Consider the following 22,758-nt stretch of genomic DNA (forward strand, 5'->3'; position numbering starts at 1 on the left):
AGTGGATCATTCTGGACAATGTTTGCACTGCACTCATGTAATCCAGTTGCCTCTCACGGACCATAGTAATATCCTCATTATAATAGCATCCACTCCATAAACTCCTCTCCTTCCTTCCCCCTTTTCCCTGATCTCCTCCATGGTTCATCAATCCATCTTCTCCTCCACAGCTACACTTTAAAACTACCTTACCCACCGTCCACAACAACCTGGACTGTTTTCCGTGTTCTTTCATCACTGTTCTTCTTGTATTCCCTTGTTCTTTGCACTCTCTTTCCCTCTTGACCTTGATAATGTGTTTTCTCCAGCTGCAGAGGGAAACACATGGTCCACTCTTGCTCTTAGTAACATTATTTTTTACTTCTATAGAGTCACTTCAGAGTGTTTTAATGTTTTTGCTACTGTGCATGAAGAGGATATAAACAGTTATGTTAGCACTTGAGGTGAAAGGGAATTTATGTGCTACGATGTCTATGCATTCAGTATCTATAACACAGAAAAACAACCATTCACACTTATCTACAGTCAAGTAATCTAAGTTACATGTGTTTCAACTGTGAGAGGACATACGGCCAGTACCCAGAAATCCACACAGACACATGGGTAGAATTCATATGCTAATTCCTTACAGAAAGACCTCCAGCCAGTCGGATTTCCTTCTTACTGTGAGGCAACAGTGCTAACGCATACGTCTCTCACAGACAGCATTGGTCTTTACAGTCGCTCATGATGGAGGTCTGTAATTTATTGCTTTTCATTTAAGTCAACAGTCAACTAACAGAGACATTCTGAAATCACTGAGAACCATTTACCATTGGCGGGGTGTTTCTGTTTTCACCGTCGCAGCCTTTGGAGAAAACAAACACCGTGGCATTTCCAATTTCTGGAAATAGTGCTGGTACAGTTACACGGCATAACCCTTGAAAAAATAACATCCATTTCATTTCTGTAACCAGCCGATTGTAAAAGACTTTGGCCAGTAACTGACCTACTATCATATCGGCTCATCGCTAATTTAAAGGGCCAATATTAGTCCAATAATGGTCCACATGAGGGCTACTTTATTATTTATCTGCATGTGTCACAGGTTGTTTGTGGTCCAGTGATGTGTGAGTGATCACACCTGCAGAATAGTTCAGCTATAGTTTAATTAACTCAACGTGGATAATAACCTTGAGGTTGCAGATCATTAAGCGCGTTAAATTAAGTAGAAATGCGGCAGGTAAATCCTTCAGCAGACGTTCCCGTTAATTATGTCGACTGTGGCATCCCAGCATATTCTAATTTGACTAGTTTCACCACAAACCCCCAAAAAAACACTTTGGTTCACTTCTAATAATATGAGCATCACTTCCGTAGCACTTTGCCGTTTGTAGATAGAGCTGTGGGCAGCGAGCGCCGCTTCCTTCATACGCGCCTAAGCGCCGTTTCCTGCTTACGAACGCTTCGAAAGCACCATGATCGACTGCAGTTGACACAAGTGCTTTGTTTCTTCTGACTCGAGTTGGTTTGAATTTGCATAAAGTGCAAAGGTCACAGAGGTGAATGAACAGCGAAGTTTGAGTTCTCTTGCTTTCCAATAACATTGCAAGTAACTGTTTGCTGGTAATCTGGAATACATTAAACTCCAACTTTTCCACTTGCAAATATTCATGGATGGTACTGTGTAACAAAAGCTCTAGTAATAATCCATCCCAACAATCCAACATCCCTGACAAACATTACACAAAAGGGCTCATAGGAGGTTGAATGGAGGTTCTTGCCTTGACTGAACGGCAACCTTCCCTGGAATAAAGGATCAGTAGATCTTATCCTAGTGGACAGTGTTTCCATAAACATACCTTCATTATCTACCACCACCACAGGTATCAAATGAAAACACAGCTTAGCAAAAGAGAGCGAGTGGAGAACATTATATAAATATATATATACATAACAAGAAACCTTCTACTTTACAATTTTGTGCACACATATAACACACAACACAGTGCACACACATACAGAACAAAGAGAACACAGGGAAACAGAGATGCTGGTTTGATTAAAGCAGCACATTCGCCTGATTTTTTTTCCCCCTTTCCTTTTTTATGCCGACACTGGCACCTTTAAATGTTACCAGGGGTCATGTTCTGAGAACACTGCACATTTCCTCCCGCATCCACCTCAGTCCTGCACATTCCTGCCCCACCAGCAGGGAGGCAAGGTGTTCAGTACCAAGCGCACACACCAGCCCATCTGCTGCTGCTGCTGCTGCTGTGAAGATAGGTTATAGGGCATAGCAGCTCAACTACATGGAGACAACACAAGCATTAACATGTGAAAAATAATATAACTACGTCTAATGAAGCGCTTTTGTGTCTTTTAATTCAGAAATTCGGAAGGGTTGTTTTCTAGGAGCTGAATGTGGGAACTTCTTTTGGCTTCTTCTGCCTTTAGAGGTTGCCTCGGTGGATCATCTGCCTCCGTGTTTGTGGAAAACCACGCCGACGTGCCGACGTGCTCCAGACTCTTAAAGTAGATCTACCGCACTTTTGATAAACGATCCGCCACCACTTCAACTAAGTGTGAATGTGCGTTTAATAGCATGTGCGATCAATAAGCAGCGAGTTAATCAGCCTCTCTTCAGTAGAACATAAAAGCTCCCTTGATAATGTCGACCACACTGAACAACAAGGGCATCGCCTGCACATAGTAAAACGATTACATATTCCATGTCTATGTGAATGTATATATATATATATATATACATACACATACATACAAATATATACATATACATATATATGTATACATATACATATATACACGCATATACATACACACATATATACATACACATATACATATAACTACATATATATATATATACAACATGTATATAACGTGCATATGCAACGCCACACATTTTGAGCTGGGCATCACCACAATCCCAACAGATTAATAGCCACATAAAAATTGATAGAATAACAATGTACCAGGCTCAAAAAATGCAAATTAAATTCATGTTAGTATCCACAGAAAATGCAATTTATATCGCTGTGCACTTTGCCACAGGTAACCACGCCGATCAAGACACTGACACTGTTATGAAGACATTCAAATAAAGGCTTGCTTTTTGCGACACTGGGGAAATTAAAAAAAAAAAACGGTCATGCTCTTCAAAAACGCACAGCCATGATGGCATGTGACAATGTCATGATGACTGCATGATTTACTTAATCCCCCCGCACACGCAGGATGACCTTGCAGTCCTATTCTTAGATGCAAATGCAGTTGATACCGATGCAGATAACACGCAAGATGGCTAAACCAATTACAAGTCATCTCTTCTCCATTTTATCCAACCTTGGTATTTTATATTCTTTTCCCCTTTACACAACTTTTTCCAAGAAGCAATGAGTAAGTTAAGGTTAAGTGTTGTAGGAAAACACTTCCATCATAAGCTCAGTCATTTTACTAGAAATGCTGCACCTAAAATGTCTATTTAATATCATTCCGTTTCTGTCACTAAGTGCCAGGGTACTGACAAAAGATTGTCTGCAATGTCTGATTAATGTTTCACATTTAACAGAGTTCTCTCCGGGTCTCCTCAGAAGGAATTGGGATTTAGATATTTGTTTGTTTTGGCTATATGTGCAAAAATACATGTGCTATAACTAAAACTTTAAATTGCACCGTTAAAAATGTTATACATATAAAACCCCCATTCCCACTGATCAAATAAACCCAATGAATCCCAGGTTTTAAACAGGGTTTTTACTAGTGGGAATGTGTCTAATCAGCATTCACTTGCAGCCAGGTCAAACGACTGCAAAACGTGCATGTTTTTAACTACGTTGGCTCGAATCGGGATCAGTGCGAGCGTAAGACCTGGGTGAATGCAGTCATTTCTTCTGTCTTTGGGACTTGGGACAGCACTAAATATAATTTAGTCGTCTATCTATCTTCTAAATCTATCTTCTAAGTGATTGATTTAAAGACAGGGCAAAGTAAAAAGATGCAAAACAGCATCCACCATAATGGTTTTACTGAGGGCTATGATGTTGTCGTTTCATTTTCAGCACATCCTTGACATCACATTTCACGCGCTGGTGATGCACATGATGGGGGAGGGGATGGTAATGGCATTAATCACCTTTATAATAGCTTCACCCAGGTTTAAATATCCCACTAAAATTTTAGTGTGAAACAATCTTCAGGACCACAGCAGTGTAGGGGAAATGTAAATGATGTCATGACAAGGTACAAAGGTAGCGTGAAACTGACTGAAAATAAATCATTAAATAAAGTAAATGCTTATTTTTGCTCAGTGAAATACCAAGTCCATGTAGCATCAGCTTAGCTATCGTTCACTGCTGGTAAAGGGGGAAGTTTTGCATTTTGCTGTGAGAAACAGTGATGAATAAGAGAGAAGAATGCTCAAATCAGAAGACCGATCAAATACACTGCATACATTCAGAAACTACTATTTAAACTATTTAACAACACCACTGAAGACCCAGTGCTGCAACGCAGGCGATTCAAGAGGCAGAGGCATTTCAACAAGAGCGGATGATTTAACTGCTTGTTTGAATGCGTTACATCGCTCGTCGAACAAAAAAGCATGCGTGTGGGAGAGGTGTTTGGGGGATGTCTCGGTATGAAGAGATGAGAATGAGGAGATGGAGGTGTGTGTGTGTGTGTGTGTGGAACACATTGCGGTTGGTAAACAAAGCCAAAGCAGGAAAGCGTGGGCTCACCTGACAGTCACCTCATACTTTTTTGCGCAATGTAGAAAATAACGTTTGCTACTGGCGCAAAATACTGAGGCAGCAATTTGTCCTGTTTTTTTTCTTTCTTTTTTTTTGCATGTCCTGGGGCAAGAAGGCAGACATTTATGATTGGATTAACATGCTTAAGAGGCCACAATGTGCAAGTACAACATACCTACAGTACATGTTTATAACGCAAACATCTGGTGCAAAATCTACCAGCATCAGGCTGTGTGAGGAGTTTGCACACACAATAATGCAAACCACTGTATTTAATTACACATGCATGTTCAATGGCATTTTCTTTCTAATTAACTTTTTTTTTACGCTTGCATACATATGTAGGCCAGTGCAGGTTATGCATTTCTGGTAACATCACTCAGCAGATGGCATTTCCTCTGCAGCGCTGGCCTGATGTAGAACAACCACAAACCAAGTTTTGACGAACACGGGTAGACTTGGCTCAACATAAACCTCATTTTAAAAAGATAATTTCAAAAGATAATTTCAGACTAGTCCTGTGATTATGCAGAGTCAAAATATTGATGCACACTGGTTGAGGTATGTTTAAATCTAACATATCGGATAAATCTAACAAAAAATTGAAAGATTTATATTATTTACTGACCAAAACATTTCCAACACTCTCTAACCCATAGAGACCCATCTCATATTTCTATTCAACATAATGAACCTTTTAATGACATAATTCGCTCTACCCATCCCTGCTATAAAAGCAAGCAAACGCCCTCGAGCCGCGTTGACAGATTTTCATCGGCAATGTTGGGAAGGACAACAATTACCATGATCTCATCTCATGCTGCTTCCCAACATCAACCTAAACTAAATCTTATGTTATTGTTCTGAGAAACCCCTGGCAGCAGAAATTACATACTGTGAGTTTAAGGATATACAGAGTTCAGAGCAGATGTTTTAAGGGTGTGAGTCTTTTTGGGCTTGATGTGCACAAGTCATTGGGAAAATATGGCCTGTTTATATACTTTACTTTACCCAGATGAACACCTGCTGTTGTCCCACGTGAGCTCTATGGAATAATTTTTTCATTGATGTATCTATGGCAATGCATTAGCTTCTCTACAACTGATTTTTTGCAGACACAGCAAGACATTTGCTATTCAGATAAAGTCTCAAAAGGTAGCATCTGTAACTGTCCAATAGCCTGAGGAACATTGCTGAACAGAGTGAACAGGGCCTATAAAGTTGAAATACTGCTCCTGCTCATAGTGAGAGGCTTAACCAGTGTTAATCAGTTGCCAGGTTGACGCTTGAGCAAGAGGTGCTGAAATGTGCAGACATTCACGGTCTGCTAATTAATGCGTCTTAGATTAAAGTGTCCAAGAAATGTCATGTATTGTCCTCTTCCTCGCCCCGGTGTCAATGCTGGCTCAGAGGCTGAAGGAGACAAAGCAGAGCAGAGCAGCCGTGAGTCAGCCAGAGCCAACCCCCTGCCTCATGCTGAAATCAGAGAAACCACAAGAATGTAACAGCTTCTGTTATTATCCCTCCCTGCTGCCTCACCGCCTGATAGCCTGCCCCAGAAAATAGCAGCAAAGCTGCCTGGTTCTCTACAACAAACATACACGCACACAATCTTGTGCTCATCATGACACACACAAATAGATTCTCTACAGATACCACTGTCCATTTTGCTCTTTTTTTGCTACACATTATAGTGTTTGTGTGTATAATACACACAGTACTGTGCAATAGTTTTGAAAAACAATTTGAAGTTAGAGTGCCTTCACAGTGTGAATTCTAAATAAAGCTGCAAGCAGCAATATCGAGTTCTAATTGTTTATTTTTATCAAGTTCCAAAATGCAGCTTTAGCCAACTAAAGAAAACCTAAATCTCTTTACACCTGGCATTAGAATGCATTTGCATCTGTGACAGCGATCAGAAAGCTCTTCACTCGATGCATTTACACCTGGTGTTTACTGTACAAGCCTCTTCAGTGTCCACATCAAGATACGAAAGTGAGGAGAGTGCAAAGTTTTGTCGCCGTCTCCCGAAGTGGTTTGACAGATCGGACAACAATCCATCCCCTCATCATTGCACCTCATGTGCATTTTCACCTGTACTTACAAGTGGTAAGGCCCTATCTGATTGCAATCTGATCACAGAAAACGCATCTAATGCCTGATGTAAAGGGGGCCTATTTGGTGTGAACACCCTTTGCCTTAAAAGCAGCATCAGTCCTTCTACACTCACTGGCACGCAAGTTTTGAAGGAACTCGACAAGAAGATTGTTCCAAACATAACGGTTTCTGCCAGTTCTGAGCAGATGGCACAGGGAAAGTGTGCATGATGTCTTTCATCTCACACTAAGTTTCCCTGGCGAACCACGGCGTCTATAATCCTCAGCATTGCCTGTTTCTTTGTACTTCTTCAGGAAACCTTGACCAGCTCATCTTGAAACCCCCAGCCTGTTTTTTTTTTTTTTTAATCTTTGCCTGGGAGAGACCTTGCTGATAGTAGTATAACTATATAACTCAGTCTTGCCATGGTGTATGACCAGTGACATGAAACCATCTTCCACAAGCTCACCTTGGCAGCAGATTCTCACCCAGTTTTAAGCCTCCCACACAGCTGTTTCTGTTACAGTCAATGACTGTGTTTTAACCTACATATGAAAATGATAATCACCAGCATCTGCTTGGTATAGCCGGTTAATCATACACCTGATTATAATCCCCACAAATCCCTGACTTTGAGCAAGTATACCTATAAGAATGTATGCTGGTTTGAAGGCAAAGGGCGGTCACATGATTTGATTTAAAATGCAAAGTGAGCTATAACTTTTGAACATACCTTGTCAGCAGACAGGAAACTAGATCAATAGACTGAATGACCGGTGAACAGATTGGTTTTACAAGCTCACATGATAGGGAGTTGACAAACTACTATATCATTATAAGTATATGACATGTCAGGTGTCAATATAAACATCTATATCTACCACTGCTCTTAAGTCTCCACCAATTGAAGGCCTGTTTAAGCCTGTGTGGCTTTAGCCAAGTACTTAAAAAGGTTCCTTTAAATATTCCATGCAACATAAAGGTGCAAGAAAGGAACGGGTCAACAGAAGAGCATGCACTTTTGTGCTTTGGGTGTTCAGAGAAATCAAAGCTCACGTGGGGCGTGGACACACCCGCCTAAAAAACATGCCCATCGGCCTTTGTAACACGATATCTCTATATATGTTGTCGATCCTTTCCCTCGCTTCACCACACCATCTCGCATGTAAAGTGATGACATGTTCACACTTCTACTTTCAGCACCCATCTGTTGACTAAAGGTAATTATGGGGAGACGGAATATAGGATTCAAAAACAGTAAGGACAAAAATAAAGCAGAGAATGAAGGAGGGGTGGACAGAAAACAAGCACGACAGCGCAGGAACTGAAAGCAGTACGGGATAAAAACAAGTGTGCTTTTTCGACTGGATATAGAATCACTTTGCACTTCCTCCACAAATCTCCATGCAGAACAAGTGGATGAAACTAGTCTTTTAGCCGTTCAAACTGTTGATTTTCCTGAAATAACCCTGTCAAATGTCACCCAAAACACTGTACATGTCTTAACTTTGAGAAATCACACATTTCTTTTTCTGGCTTTCTGAATAAGTGATGAAACCAAAATGTTGAATCTTAGTGTCATTCATTCTGCTCATTTTGTAAGACTGTAAATTACCTGAAGCTGTAAACCTGCTGAAAAAGAGCTTTTATCTGAGATCCTTCAATGCACTAAGTGCTTGTTTTCAGCCTGCAGTGTGTGCATGTGTTCATTTATATAGATTCTGAACTAGCAGTATTGCATTGCAACTTCATTGTACAGTCTAAATGTGCAATAACAATAAAGATTATGTTCTATTCTAGTCTGTCATAATGACCTCTTTTCAGATGCTTTTATGAGCAAAAACACAATGATCTTTGGTTTTTCTCATGGAGACACAGCAGAATAAAGCAGTGTCCTTTTTTTGGCTCTGACCCACTGTTCTTAAACAACTGTGTCCTTTGACCTTCTGAGGTATTCAAGGCTCTTTGAGCAGCTGTTTCAAAAGGCAGACCTGTGGATCTGAAGCTGACACACACACACACACATAAGCACACGCAGGCGTGTGCGCTCGCGAAGCTCACGTTGCACAAGCATCAGATTTAAAATGGGCTCATAGCACCTTTAGGAAAGGGTGTACGTCTAAATGTGCATAGGAGTGCATGCGTGATTTTCGATGAAAATGGGATGGGTGGTGGTGACGTAAAGGACAAGCTAAAACACGCACTCGGCATAACTCTTGAGTAAAGAGGCAGGAGCCAGCTGTACTCACATACCTGTGGAGTATAAAGGTGGGGGTGGGGCTATAGAGGGAAGGAGTCTTTTTCAGGTGAAAAATGTTTAATAATACGATGACATGGAGTGGTGTGAAAGGGCCGACTTCCCCGTTTTAATGCCATTGTGTGTCCGGCCTCAGTCTGACGGCAATTTGAATATGAAAGACAGGCTCGTTACTGACTGATCCACTATTTCCTACCATTCAGGGAAAACCTCTCTTAACATACCGAGGCCATGTTCTGACTGCATTTGTAGAAAGCATTTAGAGATGAATTGCATAACTATGTAGCACTACTTTATGTTCCAACACTGACTCAAAAAAGGCTCAAAAGTTTGATTTATTCATCCATGGAGATTACGGACGAGGAAAGGTCTTAAACTGTGAGCAAACCAAACATGCCCATGGTTAAATCTGTGACTAATAGCAGACTAGATCGCCTGGGGAGCTCATCAGTGTGTGTAGGTTCTGATTACAGCACAGCAGCCTCGAGGGGTCCAGGTGAGTAAGCCTAGGACAAAGTCGGACAGAGGGGAATGTACGTGTCGAGTAAAAGAAAGGGAATTAGAGGAATTGACACAAGGTGAGACAGTAAAAAACATTGTGGAAGGTATTCACAATAGCAGTAGGCTAATCTCCCAATGTGTTACAATTAAACATTTTAGTATGTATTTACATTCATTATTATTTGCATCAGCACTACACTGAATAAAAACTACACCATCAAGCTGAATGAAAACTTTTCACTGGGAAAACTGATGTTCCTTCAAAAATAAACATACCAATACAACTGGGTGTTCCCTGTATGTACTGAATAAAACAGCTTGTTTATTTAAACCTTCGATGTTTCATCCATGCAACCAAATATCTAATATAGCTTCATTTATTCTGTTATTTAATTCTGTTATACACATTGATGCTAGTCAGTTAGCTTCGATATAACGTTTGTTTCCTTCCGTTCCACCCCATTTATCACATGACCAAATTTGGAGAACGTATCCATCTCCTACCTAATGATCATCAATGATCTTGTAATGCGTTAATGTCTCTCTTAATCGAACCCCTGCACTGATAGCAAGGTCGAGCTGGGCTTAATCGCCTGGATTTGTTTGTATAATCTTTTTTTTTCCCAGAAATGGCACTGAGCCTGAATGGTGGTAAGAGTATTACCACTACAACTATCAGTGCAATGTGTTACACTGAAATAATGTATAGTATGGATGCATATAGGGGTCTTTTACCACAATATGCAGGCGATAATGCCAAAACACCAGAGAGACAGACCGACAAAGACAGGGCAAGATCCAGATCTGACCAACCACTTAATAACTGTCCAATTATGAATAAACATTGTTTATTCTGAAATAAATAATGAAATTACCACGCTACAAGCCCGACAAATGCATCTATATTTGATAAAGCTATTCTGTGAGAGCAGTCAAAATGTGTCACTACTAAAATGGGCCTGCTAGCCTTCTATTTTGGTCTAAATGTGTCAAGGCAGCTTCGACCCAAGCATTCAGTCTATAGCGTTGTGACTTTAACGTGAGGTTAACACAGCTGTGTTTGGGGCTTGGGAGTTGATTTCTGCTGACTAGTTGCACCACAGAGCGCCAAAAGCTGATGTCATGCAATCCCAGCATACAACAGCGGGAAACAAAACAACGCCATTTTGGCAGGCAGCCGTGCTGTACTAATCTGCCAGGAAACGCTAGCTGTATTCATTTAAAAAAAAAAAGTGAAGGTGATGGATCGCTGTCGTGCCCCGGGATGCATTACCAGTCAGAGACATGAAAATGCAAGAAAATGTTACCAGATTCCAAAAGATCCTGAAAGACAGCAAAGGTGGATCACTGCCATAAAATGTACTTAAAGCGAGCAGAGAAGACTGAGCGAAGGAAACCCACAGGCAACGGATTCTGCTTGTGTAGTGATCACGTCATATCAGGGGTAAATAATCCAATGCTTCCTAGCGCTTGTTTATGTTGAGCGTTTAGTGTAATTTCTAACTATTTTCTGGAGTAGGATGAGGCAAAGCTTGGGAAAGATGTCAGAATAGTGCAGGTTCTGCAATGTCTACTTTGGATATTTCCATAGTAGTGAAAAGAAACCAAGAAATGGGTCACCTATATTCGCTTGAAACCGTCACTGGCTCCATTCATTCTTGCATCAGCGTTTCCTGCCAAAATGGCGGCGTAAAGAAACCGAGTGATGTGAGGCCCAGAGCTTTTTCTCCACCAATTAGCTACCTTTGTATTGATATCTTGCTTGATATGTATTTGAAGGGATTGTTGTTTGGCTGGTTCACTTCAGTACGTCAACACAAGTGTGGCTGAAAGACGACTGATCTCGCTGGACATGCACCAATTAAATGGCCATCAGTTCACTGGAATGGAATGGAAATACAGTAACTTTTTTCCACTATGTACTACTAAATACTGCTAACTGCAATCATCAATAAAACAATGTTCAGTTTCATAGTGTTTTAATACTTTAAACCTGAGAAATGTCATTACAATTTCCCAGAAATATCATGAAATAATTTTACGCTTATATCGCCCCTCCCCACCCAGCTGTCTACATAGATAACAAGGAGCCTGATGTCACTCAAATAAAGGGGAAAATCTTGTGAGGGATCTTTAAGGTAAATAGAACTGAACTGGTGATCAAACACACCACTGTGTACTGACAGCCCTATTGATATTACAACTGGTGACAGAAAGTTCTCAATGCAACTTGGCTTTTTTCATAGTACTTCTGGCAACAATTCAAAGCCTACTCACACAAGATATGCAAATGCGACCGTCTTAAAATACTGAAAATGTATCCTGCCTGCAGCACCCGAGCAGCAGTCCTCTCCATCAGTTCAAACCAACACTCGGCTGTCAGCACGACTCAGCGCCATGCAAAGTGAAACAGTGTGTGTCTTTATAACACAGAGAAATAAGCTGTGAGACTATGACTGCGTTACAGTTCACTAATAATAATGTTTGCAATCATTTTCCTTGATAGCACGACAACAAAGGTTGATATAATGGTTAGAGACGGTGAGGTGAGCGGCTGCCAAAAACGGATGAAATGACTTGAGAGACAAAAGGTCAGACGGCAGCTAAATGTCAGAGTGAATGTAAAAGACAACCTCCGATATATACATTATTCCATTGGCCGGATCTGATGATTTTGCACCAGCACTGGGGAACGCAATCTTAAACATACAATGCTCCTCACATTTCCTTACACTCTGTACTCCCAGCCCGTCCCACAGTGTGTACACATCTCTCAACCTCTCAGACTGACAAAAACAATGGTTGACCTTTGACCGTATTGCTCTGAGGGGCCATTTATGATGTTTAAGCAGATGCTTGTCATTTTTATGCATCTCGTCTACTTATATCAGTCAAACACAGGGAGATACCCCTGCAGAGATGATATGACAATGCACATGTAGTGACAGGTCTATTGGCTGCAACGTGGACATGAATATGTGGCATTTTTCAACTTATTGAAAGGACAATGAAACAGTCAAATTCCTACATCCTTCAACCAAAGTCAGGAAGACAGAGTGCTGCTTAATACACGTTTATTTTACAAGTAAAGCTTTCAGTCACTTCATGGGAAAAAAAAAAAAAAGAACTGACAATGGACAATTTCATTCGCCTTGCTCTCTCAATGCAGACCTTTGCTACAGGTAACACTGTCCAACAAATCTGCTCATACTAAATACATCATGCAGCCTTGCAGGGTATGCCCCAAGGCTGAGACTAATGTGATCATTATAGTTAATAACCAACACAATAGAATTCTGAGATTGAAAAGTTGGAAACAATGTCAGGGTGAATTACAGTTTCCTCCTCTGAATCATACTCCACAACTAGAGTTGAGTCCCAATTTGCCTTGGGATCTGATGAAACTCCCAGCTTGCTCCCATGGGACGCCGCTCAGCCCCATGATAGCAGGTGTAGTTGATCCCAATTACTTTTGCCACACCTGTGCCCCTTTCAGTCTTCCTCCCTCCATTCCCATCCATGCCTTCTCCTCCTGCATTCATTTCTTACTACCTTCACTCTCTCCGTCTCACACAAACACTCATGTTGTAAAACGTGGGGAAAGCCGGTTCAGGTGCACCGCTTAAGTAAAGCGAGGCCAGTGCCACAAGCAATTTAATCTTCACCAGATGAGTCTGTCCACTTCTTCACTGACTGGACAGAAAGAAATATAGTTCTCTTCCGTAATCTGTCCAGCACAGCATGTATGGATTTGTAGCATGACTTCGGATTATTGAAATGGTCAGACTTATTTTCGGTTTCATGATAGCAAACTTTGCTCTGCCATTTTAATTTGTGTTTTGGTACCAGCACCACTGCTCAGCCTCCAACTCTACTCTATGTTTAAGATGTCAGGGATGAGATTTTCTTTTTATCATCCAGGAATGTTGCATAAAAGAAACACCCTTCTATAATCTGGCTGTAGAATTTTATGTAGAACCATTAAACAACAGCCATTAGAGAGCAATTGTATGGGAACAAACAAAAAAGTGGGTCAGATAAAAATGTATTGGTGAAAACATATAATTAACAGCTGGCATTTGGCAACAATGGTAAGTTAATAAAACCAACATCTGAAGGGTGTCTCTCACTAAATGAGCGCTTAATTAGATATGATTCAATATTAAGTATGACGTTTGGATGCCACCTACATTTGATTACATAATCGGCTTCAGTGACCTTTAAAGTCGCTTGCTATGCATCCACCGAGCCTGTCATAATAGTAACAGCAGTCTCGGGGAGATTAATGCAAATATAATCTTAACCGCCATCGCTGCTTTAATAGCAATCCAAGCCTGTAATAATGGTGCCCCAAATAGAAAAATGTACAACATGGCAGGCCTAATTCCTAAGATAAATAGTTCAGCTTCAGCAACCATCAGGTTCCACACAGGGAATCCCATATGTGTTCAGGTCAAAAAAAAAAAGCCACAAATATTAGGTTAAAATCATTTGGGAAAAGGAGCGGTTGCCAGTTAAGCTCCGCGCGGTCACATGAAAGCGTTATGTTTATATGGAATCCTTGAGAAATGGAAACTGCAGAGACGCTGTTGTCAAAACAATACCCAGCATCTTTTCTTACAGATAAAAAAGTCAAAGTAAAACGGAGGACGGAGGATATGCCGAGGGATGAACACTGCTACACGGATTTTATCAACAGCTCCTTCATTAGCTGCCCCTCACTGGGGTGCCATTCATGAGCTACTGGTGTGGACACTTCTTTCATTTCATTGTGCTTCATTGTGTTTTTTAGACCGCTAAACAGTACGAGAGCGTGCCAGAGAAGGGAGAGACGAGAGCTCCGGGCTAAAACAAACAGGACAAGAGCAGCGTCCATATGATCTCAGCAGCGGCAGCAGACTGGCGAGCAGCGGGGTAGCAGAGGAACCGACTGCGACCCAAAAGATGTGGCATGGATGGTGGAGGATTACGTCATCCAGGGAGAAAGAGAGGGAGAGAGAAAAGGAGGACGCTGACATCCATGATTACTTGACACTGCACAGTTAACAGCTGCTCGTCCACTGAACATGACTCCTTGTTTCTGTCATTTGCCTCACAAAAACAATGAACTATTTATTATTGGTGCCAGGGGGAATAAGCAGCTTATTCTCACAGGACCTCTCCCTGTGACATTTCCAGAATGTGACACTACTACATGAGAGCATTCCTATCAAATATTTGGTAACGAATGACAACAAAAGCCCACAAATATATGAACCAGTTGAATTCAATATTTATAGTAATGAGATAATGAAGTCTTCTGGCCACCATATTCTCTGTCAATGATTTAGAATAGGAACAGAGGAGCTCATGTTCATACACTGTGCATGTTAGAACGTCCATCTGCAGCATCTGATATACACTGTGCATTTCAGGCGTTCTTGTAGAAACAGCAACATGCAGAGACATGATAGCATGGGACTGCTTCTTAAAATGCCAAGATGGTGTCGTACCTACCTGTTATACCATAATAAGGAATATCATCTATCGATTAATATGCATGTTGATAGTTCAGAAAACAGAATGTGGTGCTCCTGTCTGTATACAAGTGAAGGTGGTTTACTGTATATATACTATATTGAATGTTTAAACTTGTTATAATATGTTATTTACATATTGACTGTTTCTTTCGTGCAGACCTCCATGTGGGTCCCTAATGAGGTCTTCAAGTAAAAAGGTACGTTAACTACGTTACTTCTCAGTAATCACTACATTAATAGCGTTGCATTATAATAAAAGTTACGTCACATTTAAAGCCACAGTCGTAACACACAAATGACGCCGCACTGGTTCCAATGAACGCCAACATGTCATTAAAGGGCTTATTGTGCAGTGTACAGTGAATGAGTGAGTCTTTGACGGCGTATTTAACCAAATAAGGCACATTTTTACTGATTTAATAAAACTTGTTAAATGCATACCGATACTGCGCACCGTGTATTGGCAACTGTTTGGCAGCTGCGAAATATTGAATGGGCTAAGAAACAGCGAGCTAACAAGCAAGCTACAAAAAAAGCCCTGGTTATTAAGGTTTTGGAGTAAAATGTTTACCGTCACTCTCTTTGTACGGAGAGTTAACTCAAACGGACACAAGTGCAGTCACAATGCAGGGTTTTAGCGCGACGTTATCCCAGCGTTGTTTCGCAATATTAGCCAGTTTAGCTGTGCGGGCAGCAACTTGGATAAAAGTGACAGCGCTAAGCTAGCTCGCTAGCTAACGTCAGATGGCTGTAAAAGCTGGTGGCCTGCGGTTGACGAACGTCTCTCTTACCGTCATAAACTGCTCCAGGGGCGTCCAGTTTTTAAGCAATATAATTTTTGCCGTATGAGGAAATGGTTTGTGTCGGGGCGATGTAGCCCGAACATCCAAGATCAGTTCACCCACTGCCGATGGAACCCGAGCATCATCACAATCACCGTCTTCACCAGTACTCGTAGTCCGACGCTGCTTCACACACATCCATCCAGCAGAGCGGGGCCTCCTCCGGGCTCGACCATGCGACTGGCTCGGCAACGACGGATAATCCACAAAGCAGTAGCCCCCGCAGTAACCATTGGCTAAACGCGAGGACCAGCAGTCATTTCGGGTCGGCAGAATGCGAAATATAATCCCACGCGTGCGTCAAAAACAATGCGAATGCAACGAGCAAAGCGGTCACAGCTGTAGGGTTTTTTTGGACCTTAAATCGGCGGATTTGCAAATGTTGCGTGCGAGTTTCTCCGCATGAGCCTGTCCGTTGTTGTCAGCGTTTCTCGGAGTCTCTGCAGCTGCTTCGCCTGCCTGTCCCTGCCTGCCTGCCTGCACCACAGCACTGATCCGTGCAGCGACGTAATGGCGCAGCCCGAGCGCACAGGGGCGGGGCCACAAAGCGGGAGGCGCGCTGTTTGTTTTTGAGCGCACCCTGCTGCAAAATGAGAATCAGAATGTGTTTCAATGAAAAATTGTCTCAATGCAATATTTGTCATTAATGAGGGACACGAGAGTAACGTTTTATGTGCAGTTAGTGACGTTTTATATTTCGATGGTGGCTTCAACTATTACAATATACTTTTTTTTAAATATCAATGTGCAAAATCAAATTGTGTCATTCAAAACATTTTCACCACGTGGACACACATGCTGACATGTTTGTTATTTACTATATACCACTGTGTGTATAAAATATGACAAAACTCACATTTATTATGAAATTCTCCATAATACAAACAAAATATGCATAATTACATGATTAAACAAATTGAGTTCCACCTCTGTAGAATGCAGAATTTCAGAATTACTAATTGATGATCATTAGATTCATTCTTTTGTTTTTTTAAATGAATATTATTTCTGTCACTTTAAGTACAACCCTGCCCATTCGTATTGAATGGACCCTGTCATGTAGCCCTGTCATTCACAGACACAGTAAATGAATACGAATTGTGAGAATGGCAATGTAGCCTGTACTGACCTCCGGTGGCTCACAAGAGAAACAACCCACCATTCAGCAAACAATGGTCCACTGTACAAATATCTGTGGTGCAAACAATGAAGTAAGCCGATGAAGCGGAGCAACTAGAGCAAGACAATGAGTCCAGTGTTGTTAATGTGCTTTACTCAGAAGCCACTTTGTTGTCAGAGAAACGATGGAGTGGACCTCAAAATTCAGTGAAAGCTTTCTTTTTTTGTCCCTGTCCTTGATAGAAACATTCTCTTTTCTTTACACCCAAACACATATTTTTGGTCAAATATTTCTCAATGAAAGATTGCAGAACGTTCTAATTGACAGTCTACACAAATGTTGAGGATTGTTTAGTGTTCTTACATCTCACATGCTTTTTATGTCCAGATTGTATCAGAACATGCACCTTCTGGTTTAATTCCTATTCTTCAAACAGGAAAAAAAATCCAATTTGTAGCTGTTTCTATGGAATGATCTCAGCCGAGGATGTAAGAAGTGTCAATGCATGTCTGTCTGTTACGCTATTAATTACAGGCTTCTATATTTAGTTCAATCCACCGAGTAGAAGATAAGAAATGTAATTAAAATACCATATCTGAGTCTTGTTAATATGCGGTCAGACAACCTCAGGGAACTTGTAGGGTGCTACATATTGTATATGATGATGTATCTGAGTCACAATAAGCTGCATAATATTAAGATAACTATCACTAAACACATTAGTTAGGGTCATGTAAATGACATGTGGGTGCTCAGGTCTGAGCTGAGAAGGATCAAATAACATTGCTGTTCATTATATATATATGAAGTACATGGAAGACAGAGAGATGGAGCTGGATTTACCAGCTTCATCTAAAGTCTCTTAACCATTACATAAAGCAGCTTTGTGAAAAGACGCTGCACTGTACACGTGTTGTTCTCTAATGCCTGCTGTGATAAAGATGTGCAACTGCAAACCTCCAGTGTTGTACGTTTGTTATCGTGTAATGTTGCTTCCCTCTCTTATAAGTTTAAATGCAATTATAGTTTAGCAATTCTGTTTTTTTTTTAATCTGACCTGTGTCGGCCTTTACACATATTAGCGAAAGTATGGAAAAAATGGTTCTGAAAGCACCGTTTGCCACATCACCAAAACACCAAATGACAGAATATCTTATCGAACACATGTTTTGTTTATTTGAACATTGGGTCACATAAATAGGTTAGTCATTTTGGACACTAAATGTATGGCACACCAGTTCTTGTCATGAGAATTGTTCTGCATCCATACAAGTGTTGTATTAAGAAATCTTCTCACATATCACTATAATCTATTTGTTTGTTGTCAAACTTTCTCCTCTTTGAGCAGAGCAACGATCCCTTCTCTCCTGGATGTGTACGGTGTGTGTTTCAGCTGAAGCAGGTTAGCAGGAAACAAGTTTCCACTGGCAGCATACATCTTCTCCCCCTTCTGGCCCATCAAAGAGCGCAAAGTCTTATTTCTGGACAGGATCTTATCATAAAATTCCACCCCTCCTTTGGCGTAATCACGCGACACTCCAGCTGCACGTCTGTCTGAGCTAGAGTCAATCCAATGAGCGACAGCGTCTGAGGTGAGCACGTAAGATACGGCACCGAGGCACAGTGCCAAAGCGTTCGCTGCGCCGCGAAGCAGTAAAGGTCCACCATGGAGCCCAAGCACCTGCTTCAACAACACACTGTACACCCACACTCCACCCAGACAGAATGGGGCCACAGCAGCACTGACAACAGGTCCTCCATTCTGCAAACGGGCAACCTCCCGCGCTATAGCGAACTTCTGTGCCCCGGGGGAAAACACCAGTGCCTCCTTTAGTGCTGAGCCAGCTTCGCTGCTCCAGTCCACCGTTTCGCCATTGATGAAAATGCTGCGGTTGGTGATTCCACCTGAGTCATCAGCTGTGCTGTTAAAGTTTGCTGGGATGCCAATTTGGGCCCCAGCAGGGAGCCAAGGGACACCAGCACCGACCGGATGGAACCCAAAGGAGGCAAAGGCAGAGAAATTATTGGTTGAGCTGATGCCATAATCCTTCAGCACCTACGGATGACAGCAATAGCATTGGAATGCAGTTAAATCCCTTACTTTATTCATATCGCTGCACCATGAAATAGGAATATAGCTAATTAAATATGTGCTGTACATAACTGAATTAAAAACAATACTTTCCTAGGAATTCTTCCCATGTGAGCTACTGTAAAACTCTTGCTATGAATTAACATATTATTATTATTATATATTATGGATATTATATAGATTTCTTAGTGAAATGTCCTTTTGAGTTTGGAATTTCTGCAAATAACTGTACACAAATACGTCTTCTGCAAACACACATACATACAAATCACACACACACTACCTGCTGGAAAAGCTCCTGTAACTTCTCAGACAGTGTGGCTGGCTCTCCTTTGTACCAGGCCTGATACAGCTGTCGGTAGGACACATCAGGGACCACATGGTAGACCATGTTGACTGCAAACACCCCCCCACAGCTTGCAACGACCAAAGGGGTGCGATACTTCTGAAGAAGTCTGGAGAACTTGAAGAGACGAGCCGCCATGTCGCCTTCTATTTGTCCTTGATTTTGTGCAGCAAACGTCAGCTGGTAGCATCTGTGAATGATGGACACAGCAGATTCATAAGTGTCAGTGCTCTTTTAAATGTCACTGAGAGTATGTAGTCTAAAGAAGACACTGATCCGAGTGAGAGAGAGGTGGTCAGACGTTATCAGACCCATTAGTGTGTTCACACCTGAGTTTCTGAGGGTCACCTCACGCAGGAATTTCAACCCCGGTTGTCCTGTTGAAGAAACATTTGGTAAACGTCATAACATCACCATCATCACTGATGTTTATTTATACTAATTTCTATGGTTAATGGTTTACATATTATGCAAATGAGTGTATTTTGCCTGTCAGACAGCCTTTCACACTGACAGACACTGACAAACAGTACTACAGAAAAATATATTCTCATCACATTGAAGTTTGCGTGACACTTAACAAAGGAATATAACGTCAGAAAAGTTTACGTTGTTGAGTTGTTACATACGCACACTAACACGAACACTCACAACCGAAACTTCAGCTAACGATAAACAAAAAATGATGCCGATGAAAACCGCATTATCTCAATGACTAAATATGACTATAACTGATAATTTAACTGAATTTGGCTGTTTTCGCAGCGAGAGAACTCATTGAAATCACTCACATGTTGTGGACAATCTCTACAAGGACAGCAGCAGGCTAGCAACACCGAAACAAACATGGCAGCCGTCCACTTCCGGTGACAGCGGAAGTAAAACATTTTTATAACTAACTTTATTTTACACAATACTGTATAAGTACAATATATAAATGGAATGTTACAATGTGAGGTGTTTTTTTCTATAGCCATCAAACACATAGATTAAATATAATGACAGCATGCTGTGAAAAAGTAAAATAGTATTTTCAAAACTTTATTTTGAAAATACAGGCAAGACAGGGATATCAATGAAATTAGGAACATTATATAAAATATTTTTGGCCTTGCATTCTTTCGGCATTATTGTGTTTTTATACATTATTTTTGTATTATCTCATTGCACAGCCTTTCATGCCAAATGCTAAAGGTCATATTTCAATATGTTGGTTAAGTTGAGAAGTTCTGAATTTGTCAAGTGTACAGTATTAACTCATATAATGTGATGGTAAACCGATGTTATCCATTTGCATGTCTAGGGTTGGGAATCACAGGGTAACTCAGAAGAAATGGGTTGTAGGGATAGATTCCCAACACCCAGAGGCGCTGTAGCTTCTCATTTACAGATCTTTCTGCACGATGTGTGAATTTTTTTGAGTCACTGTGAAAGCAGCCAACGATATTCCTCTAAACAATACAATAAAGTAAATAAATAAATAATGCAGAATGTAGTAAATTTCCATATCGAGCAGGTTTATTGCAATACAGAAGTGAAGCAACAAGTACAAAATAAATAAGTATCTGTAGTACAGTTATAAAATACTTCTGAATAGAACCCTAACTCTAACCCTGATTACTGTTATTAGTCATATAGCCTTGCTATGTATTTGCCAACAGTGTCTGTGATTATTTATTTGTTTGTCTCAAGGAACCAAACCACCCAGACTGTTCAACAGTAACTATAGGAAAACAAATAGAGGTCACTATTTTTTTTTTTTGTATTGACTGTGCCATACGTTGAAGAGAGGCAGATCATGCAGAGCAGACATATCCCCACAGGCATAAAAACCTGATCCTCTTTGAACCTTGACTGAATCAGTGACTGGCTGCACACGACCCACCGGCTTGAGGAGGAAGTGAAAGTTATGCAGTTGCTTAAGACACCAGTGAGAAAACTGTCAGTATCTATCTCAGTGCAAACTTGCTAGATCACAGTGTAATGACCTCTAATACCAGTGACTAGATGATTCACTGACAACGTGATGCCACTGAAACAATAAAAGGTTCCATATTAAGAGTATTAGAAAAGTTGCTATGAAATAAAATGACATCATTTCTATGTGCACAAAATGGAAAGGTCACAGGTTTGATCCCTGGTTCTGTCATTCTACATGCTACTGTATCCTGGACGAGACATTTAACTGCAAAATGTGCTGTATGAATGTGTGTGCATGGGTCATCACGTCAGAAGCCTCAACCCTCATCACCCTCTGATGTGATTGTACTCGTATGCTCTATCCTTAAAATGCAAACATTTCTGATATGCACTTCAGAGAAAAACTTGCAGAAATCAGCAAATGGGAGATAAACATGAATAGACTGATACATGTTGTATGAACGAAAGAGGCCATAACAGCCACTGATGTGGTAGAACTGAAAAAAATGTACTTTACTGTGAGTATTTGTGTGTGAGTGTGCATACAGTATGTATTGTGATCAAGTCAGACGGTTTGATCCTGGTGGAAACAGCTCTCTGCCGTCTCCATGGAAACAAGCAAGAGGCAAAGGAGGTGTGTCTTTGTGTGTTCGCGAGTAACACGCGCGTGTGTGTGTGTGTGTGTGTGAAGAGCAAGACGGAGAATCCAATATTCAGTTCAATTCTAGTCCATTTAATTCAATTCTATTATCAGTTGTGAATCGTCTCTTTTCTGTGTTCAAGATATTCCTGCATGTGCAATTATACCACAATTAACACCACACAGAGCCGTGTCAGCGCTGCAGTCGTCTGGAAGCATTTTATGGTGTGTTTCTTTCTTCAGCGCGATACAAACAGGAAGAAACCTAATACCTGTGGCGGCAGAAATAGTCTGACTGTGTCAAAGTGCAAGATCTTGTATTTGAAAAGGGAATTGGTGACTTCTCGCACAGGTTCACTGAAGGCCTTGGCATTTCAGACCAGTGTAAAGGGGACTGCGTTGACCTCAACAGAGAGACACCTGCTCTATGTAGAAAAACAAAATGGGTTATTCAGAGTCCAGTGGTTTCCAGGTCACCACTGTGCCAAGGCTGCACTGCCTGGACCTTGATGTGTATTGGACTCAATGTGTGTGTGTGTGTGTGTGTGTTTCCCTACACATGGATGAATGGGCTCATGTATTTCACGTGTCAGTGCACACAGACGTCACTGGCACTTAAAGATCCATGACACAGAACGGCATTTGCAGTTCACAATGTGGACATTATTATGAA

General features: G+C 41.1%; 2 protein-coding genes across 2 annotated transcripts in view; both read right to left on the bottom strand.

Annotated features, from left to right (window-relative positions):
- Positions 1-16,042, bottom strand: part of ptpn4a (protein tyrosine phosphatase non-receptor type 4a) — a gene marked incomplete at its 3' end in the record, with an annotated part of 59,289 nt that extends 43,247 nt beyond the window's left edge. Inside the window, 1 exon segment of the mRNA XM_083908895.1 lies at positions 15,917-16,042.
- A 2,281-nt stretch (positions 16,043-18,323) lies between these two features.
- tmem177 (transmembrane protein 177) lies at positions 18,324-20,352 on the bottom strand. The gene is made up of 4 exons (XM_083908810.1): positions 20,317-20,352; positions 19,855-19,902; positions 19,463-19,715; positions 18,324-19,143 (listed from the first exon to the last, which is right to left on the bottom strand). The coding sequence occupies exons 3-4, from the start codon at positions 19,661-19,663 to the stop codon at positions 18,412-18,414; spliced, it is 933 nt and encodes a 310-aa protein (XP_083764936.1). The 5' UTR covers positions 19,664-19,715; positions 19,855-19,902; positions 20,317-20,352; the 3' UTR covers positions 18,324-18,411.
- Positions 20,353-22,758: the final 2,406 nt, after the last annotated feature.

Source organism: Microchirus variegatus, assembly GCF_963457635.1.
Source record: "Microchirus variegatus genome assembly, chromosome: 22".
Taxonomy (NCBI): Eukaryota; Metazoa; Chordata; class Actinopteri; order Pleuronectiformes; family Soleidae; genus Microchirus; species Microchirus variegatus.